Raw genomic sequence first — 21556 nt, forward strand, 5'->3', positions numbered from 1 at the left:
ACATGGTGGCTCACAACCATCTATAATGAGATTTGGTGCCCTCTTCTGGTGTGCAGGCAGAACACTGTTTACATTAAAATGAATAAAAATCTTGAAAGAAAGAAAGAAGAGCTGAGAGGCATGTATACTGGCCTCCCCAGCCCTATCCCTATCAGTGCAATAAATGGGCCCTAAAGATGACAACTTGTGCCAGGGTCAGCCTGAAGCTTTTGTACTTCTAGGATCCTCAGAAAATGTTGGTCAACCTGCTTTATTTTTCTTCTTAATCTTGTTCTTTGTGTTTTTAAAATTCAAGTACAACTGCTACTCCCTCAAAGATTGGCACCAAAATTAGATGTTTTGATCTCAATGCCAAAATCTGTAGAAGACATGCTTTCCTAACCTGACTATCTTAAAAATTCTTACTTTTTACAAAAACACAAGGTGCTACTTACAGTAGTATTAGTAGAACAGGGCTTGTGCTCTTAAACTTATGAGTCCCTGAAAGTCATCTCCAGTGAGAGCTATCTGCACAGGCTCTGCCCTTAGTGTTGAATAGGCCCAGCCTGGCAGCAGCAAGCCTAAGTGCTTTAACTTGGAAGAAGACAGGATAGAACTGAGACTTAGCTGGTCAAGGGAATCCTTACTTGCTCTTTTCTCTGCTTAGGAGGCTGCAGTCCTAAGTGTGTCACTGACAGGGCAGGTCCTGGGGGTTTTGAAGATTTGGAAGGAGAAAGCCTTTAGAAATAGGGAAAATAGAAATCCTGGTAGCACTAACCCACTGACTACATCCTCCTTTATTCCTTTCTAAATTGATGAGGCTCTTTTAGGTACAGCAACATGTAATTACTTAAAACTTAGTTTGCTCCTGTAATTACTTCTGTTCATTTGTTGACCTGAGCTCTAGGAAAGGAGAATGGAGGAAACAGGTCTTTAAACAATAGATGCTCTGCCTCAGAGGGAAAGGAGTCTAGAGAAACACTTCCAGACGTTTCCATTCATTCATTTACACTAAGCAGTGTGTAACTTACACTCAGAGGCAAGAACCAGTTTTGATGACAGGATCAGGTTGCAGGACACATTTTCAGAGCAACACAGTTGGGAAAGAGACTTGACTGTTGTAGCTCATTAGTGACAGAACTTCACTAACATGAAGTTAGGATGAACTTGGAGTCACTGTCCTCCTTTGTGGTCTACAGGAACCTTCTATTTATTACACTTTAGGTTTCTCTTAAAGAGGGTTGGGACTGGAGAGATGGCTCAGAGGTTAGGAATACCGTTGTTTATGTTTAAGTTTGGTTCTTAGTGCTCATAACTGCCGTAACTTCAGTTCCAGAGGATCCTACACGTTCCTCTGACCCCCATAAGCACCAGGCACAGATGTGACACACATACATACACACAGACAAGACTTATACACATCAAATTAAATGTAAAGAGGAATGAAAATGTCAAAAACCGGGGGGGGGGGCTAGCTTTCTCTTCTGACTAGAACTTGGTGGTAGAAGATCACTCACTCAGTGTGGTTTGACTGATCTCCACAGACTCTTGAGTTTATCTAGCCTTGTCTTCTAGGTACCATGTGGTCTCTGACTTATAGAAGGTTCCTTAGTATGTGTGGTCTTGTTCTCTGGGATAGTTTATTATACTTGGTGTTTTTCATTTCCTCACATTATGAGATGTCTACACGCAATTCAAAATAGCATATTCTGGACTGGTGAGAGACCTTGCTGATAAAGTATTTGCTTCAAGCCTTGTGGCCTGAGTTTGAGCCCTAGACCTCAAATAAAGATGAATGGAGAAAGCCAACTCTACAAAGTTGTATCTGTATCTGACATAGGAACAGTAATAGTAAATAAAAACTTATAAACAGGGCTGGAGAGATGGCTCAGAGGTTAAGAGCACTGGTTACACTTCCAGAGGTCCAGAGTTCAATTCTCAGCAACCACATAGTGGCTCATGACCATCTATAATGAGATCTGGTGCCCTCTTCTTGCCTGTATACATACATACAGGCAGATAGAACACTATACATAATAAATAAAAAATAGCTCAGCAGTTGCCATCAAGCCCGATGACCCACATTCACCCTCTTCGGACCCACATGACTGAAGGAGAGGAACTCTGGCAAATTTTCCTCTAGCCTCTACACACAATGTTGTAGCATACTCACCTGTATTTGGTGGGCATATACAAATAAACAATCGGTCTAAAAAATTTTTTTTTGTTTTGTTTTACAAGACAGAGTTTCTCTGTATTGTTTTGGAGGCTGTTGGTCCAGCCCGGCCTCCAACTCACAGAGATCCGCCTGCCTCTGCCTCCCGAGTGCTGGGATTAAAGGCATGCGCCACTATTGCCTGGCCGGTCTAAAAAATTTAAACATAGGTTTGACAATGGTGGTGCACTCCTTTAATTCCAACACTTGGGAAGGCAGAGTTTGAGGCCAGCATGCTCTACAGGGCTACACAGAGAAACCCTGTCTTGAAAAAACAAAACCAAAAATTAACATTCTGTGGGAGGAAAAGATGCATTGTTTTAGATTCAGTCAGTAAGTGGATCTCTGTGAGTTCAAGGCCAGCCTGGGTAACAGAACTAGTTTCAAAACAGCCAAGGCTACACAGAGAAATCCTGCAGACAGACAGACAGATGATTCTGTATAGTCCTTTTTCTGTGAAATGTAGTGAAACAGAAATTTGAAGAAGTCCCTGTTTGTGATACTAAGAGAAGTTTTTAAAGTAGTAGGGAATACTTAGGGCTAGTACTTTTTTCTGGAAAAACAAAATGACCTAACTTCCTTGTAACTCTTTATTGCTAGTCTTTCCTTACTCTTTTTAGGGAGCCAGGCCTAGGCCAAGGTTTACAGTAGGTGAAACTGACTTCTGAAACTCCAGCATGAGGGTCAGGGACAAAGCATGAGTAGATCTGTCCCATGCTGAGGCCTAACTGGTAGAGGACGCCAGATGGCACTTGGGCCAGCAGCTGTACCTGTCTTAGAAATAGGCACAGATGATCTGAACAGCAATTTATCTATTGCTGAATGCCTCCTGGGGGTGGGGGGGGAATGACAGATCTTTTATTGAGTACTGCACTCTTTTCCCAAGGAGAGGCTAGAAGACTCCTACAAAGTACTGTATGGAACCAGTAGTTAGGGAGGAAAGGTAACTAATGGTGGAAACCTGATGTGTTTTTCTTTGTTGATTTCTGCCTGCTTAGCAGCCACCCCTGAAGCTACTGATATTTTAACTTCTCTCTGTGCCCCATGGCCCACAGTCAGCACCCTGTCGCCCAAACCATGGCCTGGAGGAATATGAGTCCTGCCAGCACCACCTCCAAAAGTTTTTATCTAAATTATTTACCAATGAAGACTCAGGGGTGAAAACCTGCTAGATCAGAGATGCCAAGAAACAACCAACTGACCTTCCTTTTTGGTCAGAGACCCTGCAAGAGAGAGTCTTACCAAACTGTTCCAAACCAAAAAGACTGGAATTTTTAAGTCCTTCCCTACTCCTTGCTTTGTCTAGCTATCCATATTGCTGGGTCCTTTGTAATTCTTGTCAGCTAGTCACTGGCTCCTCTCCCTGATCCAGTGTTAATTTTATCAGCACATTCTCAGAGTTTCACAGCATGATCAAATATCCTGAAACACTCAGGTACACAGAAAATGTTTGCAACATTACCAGAGGTCAGTTGTAGTTGTAGGAATACTTCCTGCATGGTGACTTTCTGTATAGTTTACCCTTTACAGCAGTAGTTCTCAACCTTGCTAATGCTGTGGCCTTTTAATACAGTTCCTCATGCTGTGGGGACCCCAACCGTAAAATTATTTTCCTTGCTACTTTATAACTGTAATTTTGTTAGTCTTAAGAAACTTAATAGCCGGGTGGTGGTGGTGCACACCTCTAATCCTAGCACTAGGGAGGCAGAGGCAGGTGGATCTCTGTGAGTTCGAGACCAGCCTGGTCTACAAGAGCTAGTTCCAGGACAGCCTCCAAAGCCATAGAGAAACCCTGTCTTGAAAAAAACCAAAAAAAAAAAAAAATCTTAATATAGTTGGGCAGTGGTGGTTCACACCTTTAATCCCAGTACTAAGGAGGCAGAGACAGGCGGATATTTGTGAATTTGAGGCCCGGTCTATAGAATTAGTTCCAGGACAGGCTCAAAAAAGCTACACAGAGAAACCCTGACTTAGAAAAAAATCGTAGTGTAAATATCTGTGTTTTCCAATGGTCTTACAAGACCCCCATGAAAAGGTCATTCAACACCCAAAGGGGTTGCAACTTATAGGTTGAGAATCACTACTTTGTGGCATCCTAATGTCCATAGTAAATAGGTGGTCAGTGAGGGCAGGGCTTCTTTAGCTTATGTTAGTCACAACTGGGGGTCTTGGCAGAGAGGAGGCACCTGAGAGCTGTAGTCTCCTAACTCAGGCCTTTGCTTTTTTAAGTTTTAGTCAGTTTTCTGTAGCTCAGGCTGTAAGTGGGGATGATATTGAACTCCCCATAGGCCTCTTCCTGCAGAGTCAAGTTGTGATTACAGGCGTGTGCTGTTCACACCCAGTTCTATCTATTTCCAGGAACCCAAGGTTTCCCGAACATTGGGCAACTATGGCTAGGTCTAGACCTTGTTGCTTTTGTGGAAGTCATTAACAATTTTATTTAATAAAAAATAAGAAAGAACTAGGCAGTGGTGGCACACGTCTTTAATACTGCTGCTTACAAGGCAGAGGCAGGCAGATACTCTGAGTTTGAGGCCAACCTGGTCTACAGAGCAAGTTCCAGGACAGCCAGGGCTGCACAGAGAAACCCTGCCTCGAAAAAGGAAAGGAAAGAAGAGCTTCCACTGGCACACCCTTTGGTTGAGTTCTTGGAAGTTTTACATTTGGCTTATTTGTCCCTTTATTTTGTAGAGGATTAGCAGGTGAAAGGAACTGGAAGTTACAGAGAGAGGACCAGGGAAGAATCCTTTGGGAGATTGCTGTCCAGCCAGCCATTCACTCCAGCTGTCAGTTGGTTATGTCCAGGACCAAGAGACTTTGGTGCAGGCCACCTCTCAGCAAGAACAAAGAGGAATCTGCCTTGTCTTCCTTCTCTGCCCTGCTGGGCCTGGCTCTGTCAGCCCAGGACCAGGCTCTGCCTTTGTGGCTCCTGGAAGGAACTTGGATCCTACATTTCTGTCCTTCCTTCTCCTTAGATGGGAGCATTACCTGCTGCACAGAAAGGAACTCGGATCCTACATTTCTGTCCTTCCTTCTCCTTAGATGGGAGCATTACCTGCTGCACAGAAGGGAACTCAAATCCCACATTTCTGTCCTTCCTTCTCCTTAGATGGGAGCATCACTTCCTGCACAGAAGGGAGCACCTCCATTTGCTTATGCACTTTGGCACTTTGTGTTCGAATGCACTGCTAGCGGGTCAGGGATGGTGGGTGGAAGAAAAAAAAGATGTGTGCAGGTAGCATAGCTGTGCTGCTGCAGACTCACCTGCTGGCCTCACCCCACTCTACAGGCTTTCTGTTTTAGTGGAGTACATCAGGGTATTTCAGATGGTGTCATTCCTAGCTAAGGGTCAAAATGTGTGAGATTTTAGGATGAGGACTGTGAAAGCCACACACTCAATGGAGCTGTTCAGATTAGGTTAAATGTGTTGGAAAAAGTGACTCCTAGATTATTTGGAAAGTACTAAGTGGAAAAAAAATAGTAGAGTCATAAGTCTATTTTAAAAAGTTTAGTGGTTTGTTTTTGTCTCTTTGGAAACATACTTAATTTATATTTGTCTGGCACTGTGTCTGAGCAAGTATACTTTGGCAGACCTGATTTATTTTCATTTTCTGCTATGTCCACAATATTTTAGACTCCTGTAGTTTTAGTTGGTTAGTCTTGTTCATATTAATTCACAAGACAGGTTGTGCTTATTTTAAGCATTGAAGGAATTTTAAACTATAGTATCAAAAATATAATTGTTGTAGTGGGAACATGATTAATACTTAAAGTAGGGCTACTATGTGACTTGGGTACCATGTAGCATCTGAATGAATGTATCTAAACATGTAGTTTGTATGATGGTTCTACATCTGAGTGGTCCAACAGGAATGTGGTTGTTCTGAATAGATAAGTAATGGAGTAACCTGTACCTGGTAGGTAGGTATTCACACACGGGACCTTGGAGTGATAGCTTCTGAGAGTTTACCCTGTCAGAGCTGCAGTCTCTAGGTGGATGGAAAATGTCCTCACTACAGTTGAGAAGGGATGCTTATGCTCGGGAAAGCTCCCATCCCACTGAGTCAGAGCCTCTAGAACTGATGTTTGCAGCCAAGAGAGTTCAGTGGGCTCTTTAAAGGGCGTTAACCTTGAAGAAGAGACTGTCAGTTAAAAACTGGGTTTTTGAAGCCGGGCGTTGGTGGCACACACCTTTAATCCCAGCACTCTCGAGGCAGAGGCAGGCGGATCTCTGTGAGTTCGAGGCCAGCCTGGTCTACAGAGCGAGTTCCAGGGCAGCCTCCAAGGCAATACAGAGAAACCCTGTCTCGAAAAACCAAAAAAAAAAAAAAATTGGGTTTTTGGGTACTTTGTCTGTCAACGTGGATTTACATTAGTTTTTTACAAATCTCCTAGGAGCCCCTTATACCCTTCTTTTCCTTTTCCATCTAGGGGTCTTAGGGTTAAAACAAGTGCATTTTAATGTGTGTGAGTGTTTTGCTTGCATGTGTCTGAGTACCACGTGTGTGCCTACTGCCCTTAAAAGACAACATCAGATTCTCTGGAGCTGGAGTTATTATATATGGTTGTGGGATGCTATGTGGGTGCTGGAATTCAAAAATCAAACCTGGGTCCTTTGTAAGAGCAGCAGATTCTCATTTAACTACTGAAGTAATCTCTCCAGTCCCTGATTTCTTTTTATAAATGAAGAATGACCATTTGCAGAAACCTGAAATAATAAACTATGAAGGACCTTTCTTTGCCTCTGCACACAACAGGTTCTAGAGAAAGTAGTGCAAATTCAGAGACCATTGGGGGCAAGGCAGACCCCTCAATGAGTACAGTTGGAGAGGGGGGTTCTGGGGTCTGTGCTGTCATCATCTGTGTTTAAGACTGCCACTGTGCCTGGGAGCATGAGGTCGTAAACTTGTAAAGGGATGGCTGGTTGTTGCTGTTGGATATTAAAAATCAGTGTTAACAAAGCTTATGATGACTTTTTTTTTATGTTGGTTTTTCAAGACAGGGTTTCTCTGTAGGTTTGGAGGCTGACCTGGGACTCTCTTTGAAGACCAGGCTAGCCTCAAACTCACAGAAATCTGCCTGCCTCTGTCTCCCGAGTGCTGGCAATAAAGATGTGTGCCACCAACACCTGACAGCTTATGATGTTTTAAGATGGTAAAAATAGACCATTTTCCTGGTTATGGTGACACTTACCTTTAATCCCAGCACTAAGGAGCCAGAGGCAGGTGAATCTCTGTGAGTTCGAGGCCAACCTGGTCTACAGAGCTAGTTCCAGGACAGCCAGGGCTGTTACACAGAGAAACCCTGTTTCAAAAAACAAACAAAAAAATAACTTTTTTTTTTTTTCAGACAGGGTTTCTCTGTGGCTTTGGAGGCTGTCCTGGAACTAGTTGTAGACCACCTGGTCTCGAACTCACAAAGATCCTCCTGCCTCTACCTTCTGAGTGCTGGGATTAAAGGCGTGGTGCGCCACTGCCGCCTGGCTAAAAAAGAACATTTTTAAAAACATCTTGCTGTGGGGGAGGGCTAAGCAAAACATGCTAGTGAGATCGGCTCAACAGTCATAGCCTCTACTGCCACTTTATTCATTCATTTGTTTGTTTGTTTATTATGTAGACAGTGTTCTGTCTGCATGTATCCCTGTCTGGCAGAAGAGGGCACCAGATCTCATTACAGATGGTTGTGAGCCACCATGTGTTTCCTGGGAACTGAACTCAGGACCTCTGGAAGAACAGCTAGTGCTCTTAGCCTCTGAGTCATCTCTCCAGCCCTTTGCAGCCATTCCTTACTGTGTTTATTTTATTTCCTCCTCTCCTGGTCCTGCTGATCAGTTGTACTCTTAGATAGATTGGCTTTTCTATCAGGGTGGAGCTAATAAGTCCTGTGAACAATTTGCCATGTCTTGAAGGGTCCCCTGTCACCTTCTCCTCTCCAGTGTTCTGTACTCATGGAAAACAAGCACAGCACATGGTGGCGGTGCCCCTCCAGAATCGCAGCCACCCTTTTCTGTTGAATCCCACATCCAAGTGAGCTTTCAACCATGCAGGAGAGGAAAGTGTAGATTGGGGCTTTCTGGCATTCCTCAAGCCTTATATTCCTAAGAGTAGCTTAGGCCAGCATGACTAGAACTGGCGGGTTCTTTCGTCTGAGAGCATAGAGTCAGCATAGCGTAGCGTGTGGCTCTGGTTATTCATAGACTCATGATGCTTGGAGATCTGAACCCTACAGTGTCCTTGTGACATGTGCAATGGAGTGTCGCTGTGATGGAGGAGGGGCTGTTAGGTTTAGAGAGGGACGTAAGAGTCGGTTGTTCCTAATACCTTCAATTTACCCTAAAACTTGCTGGGACCCTCAGCATATCTCAGAGTAACAGGGAGCTTCTGTGGAAATGTTTAATTTTTTTTTTAACATTTTGTTCAATCTTGATGAAGAAGAGATAATCACTAATATATATGTCATCTCAGCATTTTCTCTTATATGTATACTATTTATAAAAATGGGGCTTACTCTACAGTATCCCATATATTCACATGTTTATGGGCATGTGTGTGTATCCATCTTTACTGATTGTATCATAAGCATTAATCCACTGTCATAGAATAGCCTCTAGTGTTTTTTTAAGTGGTATTATTTTTAATGGCAATCAGATACAATTTATTTGGCCAGGCTTTTGCTGAATATCCAAAAACTGATTTTCCCCCCATCACAGCAAGCATACTTTGATATAAATCTGTGTGCATCTCCAGGTGCTGCAATGATAGATATGGGATTTTAAAATGTTTTATTGTATATTTCCAATGCATGTGTTGAAGTCAGGGTACGTGCAGGGTTGGTTCTCTGCTCAGAGCTATCTGGGGTCTGGGAATCAACCTCAAGTCATCAGGCTAGACATCAAGCCCTTTTGTTCAGTGAGTCATCTTGCTAGGTAAACTATCAAGTTTAATCACGTTTCTTTAGGATGCTAGTTTGGGGACTTTTTTGTGGTTTGTGTTTTTTGTTGTGTTTGTTTTGGTTTTTGAGACATGGTTTCTCTGTGTAGCCCTGCCTGTCTTGGAACTCACTCTGTAGATCAGGCTAGACTCAATCTCACAGAGACCCTAGTGTTGGAATTAAAGGCATATGCTACCACTGGCTGTATATTTTTCCCATTGACTCTATTATAAATAAAAGTGCCACACACCAAGATTTTAGTGTATGATGGTTCTCTCTATTCTATAAGGGAAATTGATTTGTTTGCTATTTGTGTTTGGCAGCAGATACATAAGATACTTTGTAACAGTTTCAGCTAGTAATTGGTTCATCAAGAATATGATATGTATTTTTGGACATTTGTGCTCAGTAAGCAAGGCAGCTTCACATTGGTATTTGCCAAGCTGTGGTTGATAGACTGTACCAGAGCAGCTTCCAGTCAGTGTAGCCTCACATAAGGAGGTGTATCCACCATGTGCATGGCTAGACTTTGCCCTGCCTGACCCATGCTGTCAGTGTGAGTGACCTGAAGGGGAGTGGAAGCTGGTATGGGGGATTATCTACATTTCTTCTGGGTTAGTGCTTTGATTTACCTACAACAAGCCCTGTCTTCAGTTAAAGTACTCAAGGGACTACTGATGACATTAGTACTTACCTGGATGAGGTTCTCTATTGGTTCTTTTCGTGTGTACCTGCCTTCTTCACAAACACACACATTTACCCTCTCTCCTGAATTGAAAATCTGGCCACTAGTTGTAGATGTGTTACTTCCAGAAGTATAACACTGGCCCCGAGTACCAGGTTGGGACACTGAAGGGCACAGTGTGAGGATTAGTGGCCTGATGTTTTAGCATGGGCAGTTCCAGGCTTCAAAGAATGTAACCAAAAGAAAAAAATAAGACACATGTACCCAAGCAGATTTAACACCAGAATGGCACCCAGTGCAAAAAAGTGAGCACTGCCATTGACCATGAGGCATTGGGCTCCACCAGAAGGCACTAATGGCACATAGTGCTTGAGTTTGTTTGACTTTTGTTCATTTCCTAGCTGGGCCTTGAAGAGTGGGTGGGATTCTCTGTTCCCACAGTACAGTTGCAGGTAAGTGTCTGGGAACAGATCAGTAATGAAACCTGCCTCAGTTACAAACTTAGACATGGCTTTCACATACCCCTTTCCTTTGCCACTAGATCTAGAAGCACAGAGGAGAGGAGCAAAGCCAAGGGTCTGGCCAGCAGCCTGCAGAGACACATGGTGATGCCTGACTCCTAGAGTGGTCGGAGAATCTAGTCCCTCCTTGGTGAATTCCTACTTAGAAAAGATGAGCTTGTTTCTGACAGGTCTTCATCTTACCAAAAATGAACTAACCATGGGTTAAGCCTCCTCTGTGCTTACAGTCAGGCCTTGTAAAAGCTTGAGGTCATTGCAGCACCATTAGAGACCTACCTGTAAGCTTCTGCAAGTCCCAGTCTTTGCTGTGGTCTGTGATTCAAGGCCATCACCAGAGAAGTACAAACATTTAGATTCTGGGTTTCCTTACCTTTTCAGCTATTTAAAATATCCTTTCCAAGAGTAGGCTGACCCTTGAGAGGTGTGTGGGTGTTTTTCTATCACCTGCCTAAGGCTGTCTCTGCACTTCATTCCTGCAGTTTGGAGATTCCCCTTATTAAAATGTGAATCTTTTTCTCTTAAATTAACTCATTATCAACTACATAAGAGCTTGCCTTCTTGGGCAGGATTAGAGAATAGGTGAGATTAGGGGAACAGATAAAGATTAGAGTAGGTAAGAGCAACCCTCAATTTAGGAGATTGGTTTCCTAGGCACCCTGCATCCTGACCTGGGGACCTGTGGAGTGCTTCTGTAGTCCCAGCTCCGATGAGTCAAGTGAGTGCTTCAGAGCTGCATGGAAGATGCTGAGTCTCACCAGATATTCCTGGAGTAGCTATCAGGTTGTCATGCCCTAGTGATTAACAGGTTAGAATCTAGACAAAAATACGTAGGGCTGATCTGTCCAGAGTGACAGTTCCACAGCAGGAAGTATGTTTGCTTCCTAGCCAGGCTTGATGAGATTGTAGCACTTCCAGGAAGAGTTCCCTTTATCCCTTCAGAACAACCCCTGGTAGCATAGAAAAGGCTTAGTTGTGAGACAAGAAAGTCCAAGCTGGTAGGGGATTACTGTCCTCCATCTTTTCATCCTTGCTTACTGGGATTCTTTTTGAGGGTTATAAACTGTTCCCTGTATCCTGTCTTCTCTCTAATCATATTGCTTCTAGTTTAGGTAGCTATTGGCAGTTGAATAGAGTCCTGTATATACATTTGGAGACATTGCATCAACTTCTTAACACTATTTAACCAGAGCTGCTGCTGCTTTTTGTTTGTTTTTTTGGGTTTTTTTCCAGGCAGGGTTTCTCTGTGTAGCTTTGTAGTCTGTCCTGGAACTAGCTAGCTCTTGTAGACTAGGCTGGCTTTGAACTCAGCAATCCGCCTGCCTCTGCCTCCCAAGTGCTGGGATTAAAGGTGTGCACCACCATTGCCAACTTTAATCAGAGCTGCTTTCTTCATCATACAATAAATGATACATGTGCATTTTACCTAGGGAAGTGTGTCCTTTAACACTAAGGGAGTTAAGTGTATCATGAAGACAAGTAGTCATGTCTGCTTGATAAATATCCCTAGCACTTGAATGGCTTGATTCAGTTCAGTTTACTAACTCTCACAGTTCTTTTAAAATCTCCAATATCCATCCTTCTATTAAGCAGATACAACGGTTGAACATATCTTAGAAAATAGAGTAGCCAGGCATGATGGTGTATGTCATTAATATCAGCACTCAGGAGTCAGAAGCAGGCAGATCTCTGTGATTTCAAGGGCATCCTGGTCTTCATAGTGAGTCCCAGGCCAGTAAGTATTATATAGTGAGACCCTATCTAAAAAGAAGGAGGGGAGGCTGTGTAAGTACATTATTCAGTGGAATTATTTCTCATTTATCATGTGTGTATGTGAGGGAATGTACGTGTCATGTGACATGGTCAGAGGACAACTTCTGGAAGTTGATTCTCTCTTTTCATGGTTTCTGGAAAGTACCTTTGCTCACTGCTAACCCCACACAGTGGAGCACTGTACAGTAGTTTAAGGAAAATGACTGAGTAGGTGAAGGTGCATTTAATATGCAATCTGTATATGTGAATCCCCCTTCATGATAAATGTAATTGCATGTATGAAAAGTAGGAAAAAGACTCACAGGATGGAAGCATACCAAATGTAAGCTGTATGACTTAGCCCAAACAAGGAGAGTGTGAGTTATACACCTTGAATATTTTTGTTAGATTTTTGATGATTAGTGGTTTTCATTTTCACAGTAAAACATTAAATCCAGTAAGAGACTGTAAATCATTTTACCACCTATTTCAGTAAAGATTTAAGCTATGTAGCAGACCTTCAAAGTTAAAGTTTTCAGTAGAGGGTCCATGAACAATTACTCATGGTTAAGTTTTGACTTGTGTTTTGAGCCAAGGTTTTGCTGTATGGCTTAGCCTGGCCTTTAGCTAATAGAAGTTTGTTTTGTCAGCATTTGAAATGTTTGGGTTATGAGTGTTTGAGGTTCCTGAGAAATGGCACACTAACTTATGTCAGTAGGCTGTGGTCCTGAAGACCAGTGTTTGTCTGACAGGGACACTGATTTTTATTTATTTGTTTGTTTATTTATTGTTTTTTTTAAAGATTTTATTTTTATTACATATACAGTGTTCTGCCTACATGCCAGAAGAGGACACCAGATTGAATTGTAGATGGTTGTGAGCCACCATGTGGCTGCTGGGAATTGAACTCAGGACCCCTGGAAGAGCAGTTGGTGCTCTTAACCTCTGAGCCATCTCTCCAGCCCCTATTTATTGGTTTTTTGAGACGGGTTTTCACTGTGTAGCTTTGGAGCCTGTCCTGGAACTAGCTCTGTAGATCAGGCCAGCTTCAAACTCACAGAGTTCCACCTGCCTTTGCCTCCCGAGTGTTGGGATTATAGGCATGCACCACCAATGCCTGGCTACAGACACACTGATTTAACTCAGTTTGCAGTAGCAGTTTGGAAAGCAGTAATTCAGGGTTGATGAAGCTATTGACAGTAGTTCCAAAAAGCCTGAATCATTTTAGTCCTGGGTTTATTGTTTGGTTGATTTGGTTGGTTTGGTTTGAAGACACTTTCTCTGTATAGTCCTGGTTGTCCTGGAGCTCACTGCCAGCCTCTACCTGATGAGTGCTGGGATTAAAGACCTGCACCATCACTGCCCTGCTAGTCCTGTTTCTTATAAGAGAGTAAGTTGTTTTGTATTTTCAAAATAAGCCATTTCTGATCACAGTACACTGGAGACAGAGGCAGGTGGATCTCTGAAGCCAGCTTGGTCTGTACATGTTAAGTTTCAGGCCATCCAGAACTATGTTGTAAGCCCTTGCCTCAAAAATAAACCATTTCTAGGGCTAGAAATGTGACTCAGTGGGAGAGTCTAGTATGCAAGAAGCCCGAGTTCAATCCCAGCAGCACAAGTAAGCAGCTTCCTACCACAGTATACCAGACACACAAGAGTACACATGCCTTAATTGGTTTTTTGTTTATTTTGCTTTGTTTTAAACAAAGGGAACCTATTCTCATAACTTTGTTTTTGCTGTGTAGTGCTGGTTTGGCTTTGACAACATTCTTATAGAACTTCACTTGTAAGAAAGCACTTTGGGAGACCAGTGAGATGGCTCAGGGGGAAAAGACACTACTGCCAAGCCTGACGACACTGTGGAAGAAGAGAAAAATCTCTCAGAACTTGTCCTTTGACCTCCACATATGTGCGCACATTTAAATGTACATATTAAGTAAATAAGTGGAAGCAAATGTCTTTTAAGCACTGTGTTTTATGCTTTGCAAATATTATGTTTGTACCTTTTGTTCTCAAAACTCTTTAGATTATTGCAGTTTTTCAAGAAACTCCTACTAAATTTACTCAGTGAATATTGTTATTCTTACTTTGTGATAGGAAAATACGCTTTAAAGATTTTTAAGATGAGCTGGGTATTGGTGGCAGACGCCTTTAATCTCAGCCAAGTGCTGTGATTGATCTGTGAGTTCTAGGCCAGCCTGGTATCTACAGAGCAAGTTCTGGGACAGCTAGGGGGACTATACAGAGAAATCCTGTCTTGGGGAAAACCAAATACAAAACAACAACGAAAGATTTTTTTCCCCCCTCGAGACAGGTTTTCTCCGTGTAGCTTTTGGAGGCTGTCCTGGAACTCCCTCTGTAGACCAGGCTGGCTTCAAATTCACAGAGATCCGCCTGCCTCTGCCTCCCGGGTGCTGGGATTAAAGGTGTGCACCACTAACACCCCACTTCAAAAAAAAGATTTTTTAAATGAAAGAAAGTAATGACCACAAAAGGGAGTTTCCCTTTGTCTCCAGCTGCAGGCTGTGCTATGAAACCGGATCTCTTGGCAGTAGAGCTGTTTTAAAACCCTGATGACAAAGCCCATTACCAAACCATATTGTCCCTGTCCTCAGTGAGGAACTTGCCTTTTCACTGAAAGTGCAGTTCTTCCTCTGTGAGGCTGGCATCACAAGAGAATTACCTAACATGCCTTCAGCCAGACTGCTTAGTGGGATGAACCTGACGCACCAACCTGTTTGGAACATAGCCCTGGGTTACTTGAGGTGAAGGAGGGACAGCATGGCTGCAGTCTAAATACTGATCTGAGAGTACACTGAACTGGAATAACCCTGGTGATAGGGACAGTGTGGTGTGATGTGGACCTGTGACCCTTCCCTAGGGAGTGAGCCTTGGCAGGAGAGGCAGTGTTACCGGAACTCAAGGTTTCTAGGCCGTGAGCTCACACCTGGAATGGGAACACTGGTGACAGCACCTACAACATGACTGGGGACTTGAGGCTTGTTTTTAGGTTGTCTAATGGTAGGTAGGGGAAGAAAGCTGTTCTTTGGTTTTCTCTGAAAGGCCAGGGAACATTACTGAGTGAGCATTGATTTGTCTACGTAGTAGGCCCTGAGGACTTTGTACTTAATAAAACATGTATGTGTTTGTAGTCTATGGAGCTGAAAGTTCCAAAGAGAGCACCATTGCCCTCCAGAAGTCTTGGTTCTGTTAGTATGCTGGGTTAGAGGAAAAAAGGAGTTTTATCAGAGGTTGGAGTGGTAGTTCAGTGGTTGAGTGTGGCGTAGCATGAGCAAGGCCCCAGGTTATCTTTAAAATTTGGGGTTGGGATTTCTGCACACAAAAACTAAAGCAAACTGATGTTTGCCCATCTGGACATTTGCATCATGGTAGAAAAATGTCTCTTCTCAGAGCTTCTCATGTAGTGTACATCCTAGGCCTGACCCTCAGCTCTGCTGTGAGGGTCCCATCTAACCCTTTCCTGCTATGTCTAGTTTCTAGTCCTTCTCAGGCACCAAACTGACTACTTGTCTCCAAATACACATGGCTGTTGAGACGTCTGAGGTTTTGAGTGTGCCCACTCCATTTAGAACACTTCTTCCCTGCTTCTCTAAATGCCGTCAGCCGTCAGGGCCTCGTTCCATTCCCATCTGCTCTGCACAATCTTCCCCAGACTCTGCAGAGCACAGCTCTTCAGTTCTGTGCTGTGGGTGAACTGATGGGAAGCGAATGGATCCTGGGGTTACTGCCTGGGGTCCTTGAGCTACAAAGTTTTTCTTACCTCTATTTCTTCATCTGGGAGAAATAGGGATAATCATTGCAGGTGGCCCTTAGTTCTGCTGACTAAACTAGTTCACGTTCCTGTAGCCTATAGAGAGCAGTGAGGAGTGTGTATTGCTCTTCTTGCTCATAGTATGTATTTAATTGTAGCCTTCTTGTGTTACTGTCTGGTTCTTTTAATCATCATTGTTTGGGCCCCTGTTGACATTATAAAGCCTTCCTGTACAGAAATGTTGGCCTTTTGTTCCTTTCACTGCTTGCTTATGTCCTTATAGCACATCACTTAAAATGGCGTTATTATTGGCTAGATGGGACAAGAAGTAAGGAATGGCAGAGTAGTAAGGTAGGTTTTAACTCACAATTTTCTTACTAGTCCCTTCTCTTGTTGACCCTTAATGAACTCTTCTGCTATAATCACCAAAAAGTGTGAATGTTACTTAGCCAGGAGGCTAGCAGTTTCCAGAAATGGATGGAGAGCCTGTTATGAGGTAGCTCTCAATGGTGGGGGTGGGGGACACTGCAGTCTGATCTAGAAGAGTGTCAAAAAGCAAAGTCAGTGCCTAGGTCCTGAGTTCATTGTTTTGGCAGACTTTAATTGCTAAGGAACTCAGTAATAGGGAGAGGACTTTAGTGTTAAATCCTTCTGTTTTTCTTTCTTCCCTTATACACAGCTCAGGTACTCTGAGTGTCACAGCCATTGGGGTGGGAGGGGGAATAGAATAAAAAATTAGCCCTCCTGTGAAGGGAGTCATGCCACAGAAGGACTATGTCCAGTGTGAACCCTCGATGAGCCCTTGGGCCCTCTCCCAGATGAAAATCTACCTTTCTCACTTTCCTAGGCTGGAACAAGACATTAAAAAGCTAAAAGCTGACCTGCAAGCCAGCCGGCAAGTGGAACAGGAGCTACGCAGTCAGATCAGCTCTCTCTCAAGCACAGAACGAGGGATCCGCTCAGAAATGGGCCAGCTCCGGCAGGAGAACGAGCTGCTGCAGAATAAGTAAGTGTGTGCACCACGTGAGCCCTGGGCTGTTACCAGGGGGAGGACACACAGACTCAGGCCGGCCAAGAGTCATGCGTGGCCCAGTCTTTCCTGCCCACTGACTGAGCATTCTCATCAAATCTACACTTAGCTTCAATCCAACAAGAGTTCATTAATAGTATCTTTCCTTCAATAACATAGTTTGACTATTTAATATTAGTTACTAAGCTTTTGTGTTAAGTAACCTTGATAAGGAGTTCTGCTGTTTGAAAATCTTGTTCCTTTTCTGAGGATTAGACCTTTGAATGTCAGACCTCAAAAATTATATTAAGCTTTGGTTTTATTTGAAGAGACAGGCAGCTCTTCTGTGTGAATTCCTGTAAACTTTCCTTTAATCCATTTTGGAGTCAGTTGCTGACTGTGTAAAGTTATCTCTAGCCTCTAGCAGTGTGTGTCTGTAGCAGTGATGCCTTTCACAGGCTTTGCCATGAAGAATACACTCACAATTCTAGGAATTAACTGTCACACTAAAGTATGTGTAAGAAACCCCTCTATCATTCTGAGCAACTTCTGCAGTTCTTAGCATTGGCCTCTGCCAGACAGTCCAGTGACTCGCTCCCTTCATTTTGCTCTGTGAGGCTGGGGGGACCTTAATTGCACTAGAAAGACCTTGCACCTGGGAAGGAAAGGCCACTTCTTTGCTGTAATTCAGAAGGGCCAGTGTGGTAGTGCACACCTATAATCCCACAACTCAAGAGGCTGAGCCAGGAGTATTACCACAAGTTGAAGTCCAGCCTTTAGGCTACAGAGTAAGATGATGTCTAAGAAAACAACTGAAAAGAAAAAGATAGATTTTCCCCTCCAACCCATTTTAGATTTGACAGGACTGGTCCTATCGGTAGATCTTTGGTCTGACTTTTTTTCAGTGTTCTGGGGTACTAGAATTAGCTCTATAGTCAGTCACCTCCTCTTCTAGTAGATGCTTTCGGAGCCGTAGATCACCTAACAGAGTGGAGGGAAGGGCTAACTATTGGTTACATAAAGCAGGTAGCTTATGAGTGTTTAGGAGCCATTAATTAGTAGTGACCATGTGTTTTCTCTGGCACACTGGAAGTTGACACTTTGCTGTGTGAACCTCCCATGTACACCTTCCTAACAGGGGTTGCATAGAGGCCGTGGTTCTCAGGGCTTGTGGCAAATCTCTCTAGTAAGAAGACTCTGTGTGACAATCATTTCCACATAGGTTACATAATGCTGTGCAAATGAAGCAAAAAGACAAGCAGAATATCAGCCAGCTGGAGAAAAAGCTAAAAGCTGAGCAGGAAGCCCGAAGCTTTGTAGAAAAACAGTTAATGGAGGAGAAAAAAAGGAAGAAGTTAGAAGAAGCCACTGCTGCACGGGCTGTTGCCTTTGCCGCCGCATCTAGGTATGTCCATGTACTGGGTGTTTACTCAGGGCTGGGGACTTGCTGCTTGGGTGGTATGGAACAGACAATAGTTTATGTGATGGATTGCTTTGTGAGTTGTTTACTAGCTGTTTCAGCTCTACCTGGGCCATCTTACACTGCCCTCTAACATTTCATCTCTCAGCGGCCTCACTGAAAGAGAGCAGGTACGGAACCAGTGTAGCCTGTGCTCCTGACAAGCTTCCTCTCATTGTCTGTGTGGCCACTAAGTGCTTGAGAACCATCTGCAATCTTCTTCATAAGACTGTCCATGGTTCCAACACAGATGTGGGTGCTTTTGAGATTAGTTCATTTTCTGTATATGAGTGTTTTGTCTGCATGTATTGTCTGTGCACCATGGGTGCAGTACCCATGGAGGTCAGAAGGCATTGGATATCTTAGGACTGGAGTGATGTAGGTTTGTGAGCTGTCATGTGGGTGCTAGGAACCAAGTATGGGTCCTCTGCAAGAACAGTAAGTGCTCTTAACTGCTGAGCCATCTTTCCAACCTCTGATTGTTTTAGAGGGCTGAAGAGATAGCTCAGCTGACACAGTGCTTGAAGTGTGAGATTGACGACTTAAGTTCAGTCACCATGTAAAAGAACTGGATGTTGTGGTGCCCAGCACCCTTGTGAGGTAGTGCACATTTGTAATCCCAGCATGGGGGGGGGGTCCTGAACTAGCAGATCTCTGGAACTCACTGACCAGCTTTGCAAAGACCCTGTCTCAGAAAACAGGGTGAGCGGCTCTTGAGGGATACCTCCTGAGGTTGACCTCTGGCCGCCATAGCACACATAGACACAATACAAATTTTAAAATGGTGACCATGTCTTTAATCCCAGCACGCTGGAGGCAGAGACAGACAGATTGCTCTGTAAATTTGAGGCCAGTCTGATCTACACAATGAGTTTCAGTTCAACCAAGGTTACATAGAGAGACCTTGTCTCAAAAAAAAATTATTTTAGATCATTGTTAAAATTTTCAAAGAATAGTGGGAAGAAGAATATTGAGTTAACAGTTAAAATCTGGCATAGTGGCACATGCCTTTAATCCCAGCACTAGGAGGCAGAAACAGGCGAATCTCTTAGAGGCCAGCCTAGTCTACAGAGTGAGTTCCAGGATAGCCAGGGCTACACGGAGAAACCCAGTTTTGGGGGGGAATCACCGTAATAATTAGGCAGACCTAGACTCTTAAGAAAAGTGTGTGAGTCCTGAAGTAAGTACACTTAACCTTCCCATCAACTCTACAAATGGAGTCAACACTGAAAGTATTTGAAAACTTGGTGTGGTGAAGTATGACTGTGATAAGAAGTTGAAAGAAAACATTTGAAAAGCTAAATTGCAACTGCTGAGCATGCACAGATGACATTGTGCTAGCTATTAGTAATTTAGAGATGACTTTATGGAAAGTCTGTGTAAAAACTGCTATTTTATATGAGGGATTTGAGCATGTGTAGAATCTGTATCCATGGTGGTCTTCAAAACAATCTCCCTTGTAAGGGGAAACAATAAACCTTATTTCCTCTGTCTTTTCAAAAGGGGAGAGTGCACCGAAACCTTGCGGAGTCGAATCAGAGAGCTAGAAGCTGAGGGCAAGAAGCTCACAACGGACATGAAGGTGAAAGAGGAACAGATCAGGGAGCTGGAGCTGAAGGTCCAGGTGAGCAGGAGGGAGGCCTCCCGTCACCCGGTCCCCTGCAGCCTGCCAGGGTGTGTGCTCCCCTGTAGAACAGCACCGCATACCAGAGTCTCTCATCATCCACACAGAAGGGGACTTAAACCCCAACCTTGTCCTGTTTGACACAGCCAGGTCCTAATGCCAGCTGCAAGTTTTGACAGTATACTGCGCGTATCAGCCCAGAATCTGTCTTAGCAGGGAGTCCTTTAACTTTTTAAGGCTATAGACAAAGTTAATTCCTATGGGACCTGCATCTCTCCTTGGATCTCTCCTGACCTCCTGTCCACTGCCACCTGGTGGCTCTGACCAGGCAGGTGGCAGTGCTGAACATGTGCAGAAAAGATGCCAGGGCAGTGGACATAGGTAACTTAAGAACTTGATAACAGCTTTTCAAAGTGACATTTTAAATTAATGTCATTTTGTAAAGAGCATAGTAACTTAAATTGTGTGAGACTGATAGGAAATCACTGGCAAGTCAGTGGAGCATAACAGATAACTTGAGACAGAAATTAAAGTATGTAGTAAAGATGGCTTTAGAAATTGGCAGGAAATGGGAAAGTGAGCCAGTAAAAGGATTTCGAATAGCTGGACAAGTGGGGGACATAAAATCAGAGTTTTATTAACACAGAAAAGGAAATTCCAGACAAAGAATTGAATGTAGAAAAAGAAAAGATAGGGGAAATAAAGTTTCATTTATTGAATTTTAAGACACAAGAAGAACTTGTAAGCATAAAAACAGTAGACAAACTCAACAACAACATCCAAAAAGAGTTGCGTAAGAGAGAGAGGTACTTGGGGGTGGGGGCTGGAGAGATGGGTCGCTGAGTGGTCAAGAGCACTGGCTGCTCTGGCAGAGGACCTGAGTTCAATTCCTATCACCTACACAGTGGCTCACAGCTGCCTAATGTTCCAGAGAATCTGATGCCCTCTTCTGACCTCCTCGGGGACAGGGATGAGGCTCACATGTGACAAACAAGTGCACATGCAGGCAAAACATTGATACAATAAAGATACTTTAAACTTTTTAAAAATGAGAGATGCTCACTGAGTGTGGTGGCATACCCCTTTAATCTCAGCACTCAGGAGGCAAAAGCAGGGGGATCTCTGTGAGTTCCAGGATAGTCAGGTCTACAGAGTGAATTCCAGGACAGCCAGAGCTACGCAGAGAAACCCTGTCTCAAACAAACAACAAAAACAAAAAAATACAGATATCAATGAATATTAAAAATAAGTAGCACTTTTAGAGTATAAATAGCTGACGAAAGCTACAAACAGATACAGAGAAATGAAGGATGCAAACATAATTTACAGAAGAAATGCAAGTGCTAAAAGTGGATCTTCAGGATCAACAACGTGGCTCCATGCCAAGCCTAATGACCCCAGTTACCCACGTGGTGAAGGAGAGAACCAACTTCCATGTCCTCTGACTCCCAAATGCTCCCCACCACACACAATCAAGATAGGGCCTAGAGAGATGGCTCAGTGGTTAGGAGCTCTTGCTGCTCTTTTGGAACCCAGGTTCCATGTTCATCACCCACATGGTGTCTCATAACTGTAACTCTAGCTCAGCTGCTCTGACGCCTCTCTGACCTCCA

General features: G+C 43.5%; 1 protein-coding gene across 1 annotated transcript in view; it reads left to right on the forward strand.

The window, feature by feature from the left end:
• The window catches only part of Maco1 (macoilin 1), a 67000-nt gene that overhangs the window by 38373 nt on the left and 7071 nt on the right, over positions 1–21556 (forward strand). Inside the window, exons 7-9 of the mRNA XM_005079592.4 lie at positions 16699–16857; positions 18083–18265; positions 19823–19943. Of these exons, the coding sequence (XP_005079649.1) occupies positions 16699–16857; positions 18083–18265; positions 19823–19943 (463 nt within the window). The remainder of the gene's footprint in view (positions 1–16698; positions 16858–18082; positions 18266–19822; positions 19944–21556) is intronic.

The sequence above is a fragment of the Mesocricetus auratus genome, unplaced genomic scaffold, assembly GCF_017639785.1.
Source record: "Mesocricetus auratus isolate SY011 unplaced genomic scaffold, BCM_Maur_2.0 Super-Scaffold_100014, whole genome shotgun sequence".
Lineage (NCBI taxonomy): Eukaryota > Metazoa > Chordata > Mammalia > Rodentia > Cricetidae > Mesocricetus > Mesocricetus auratus.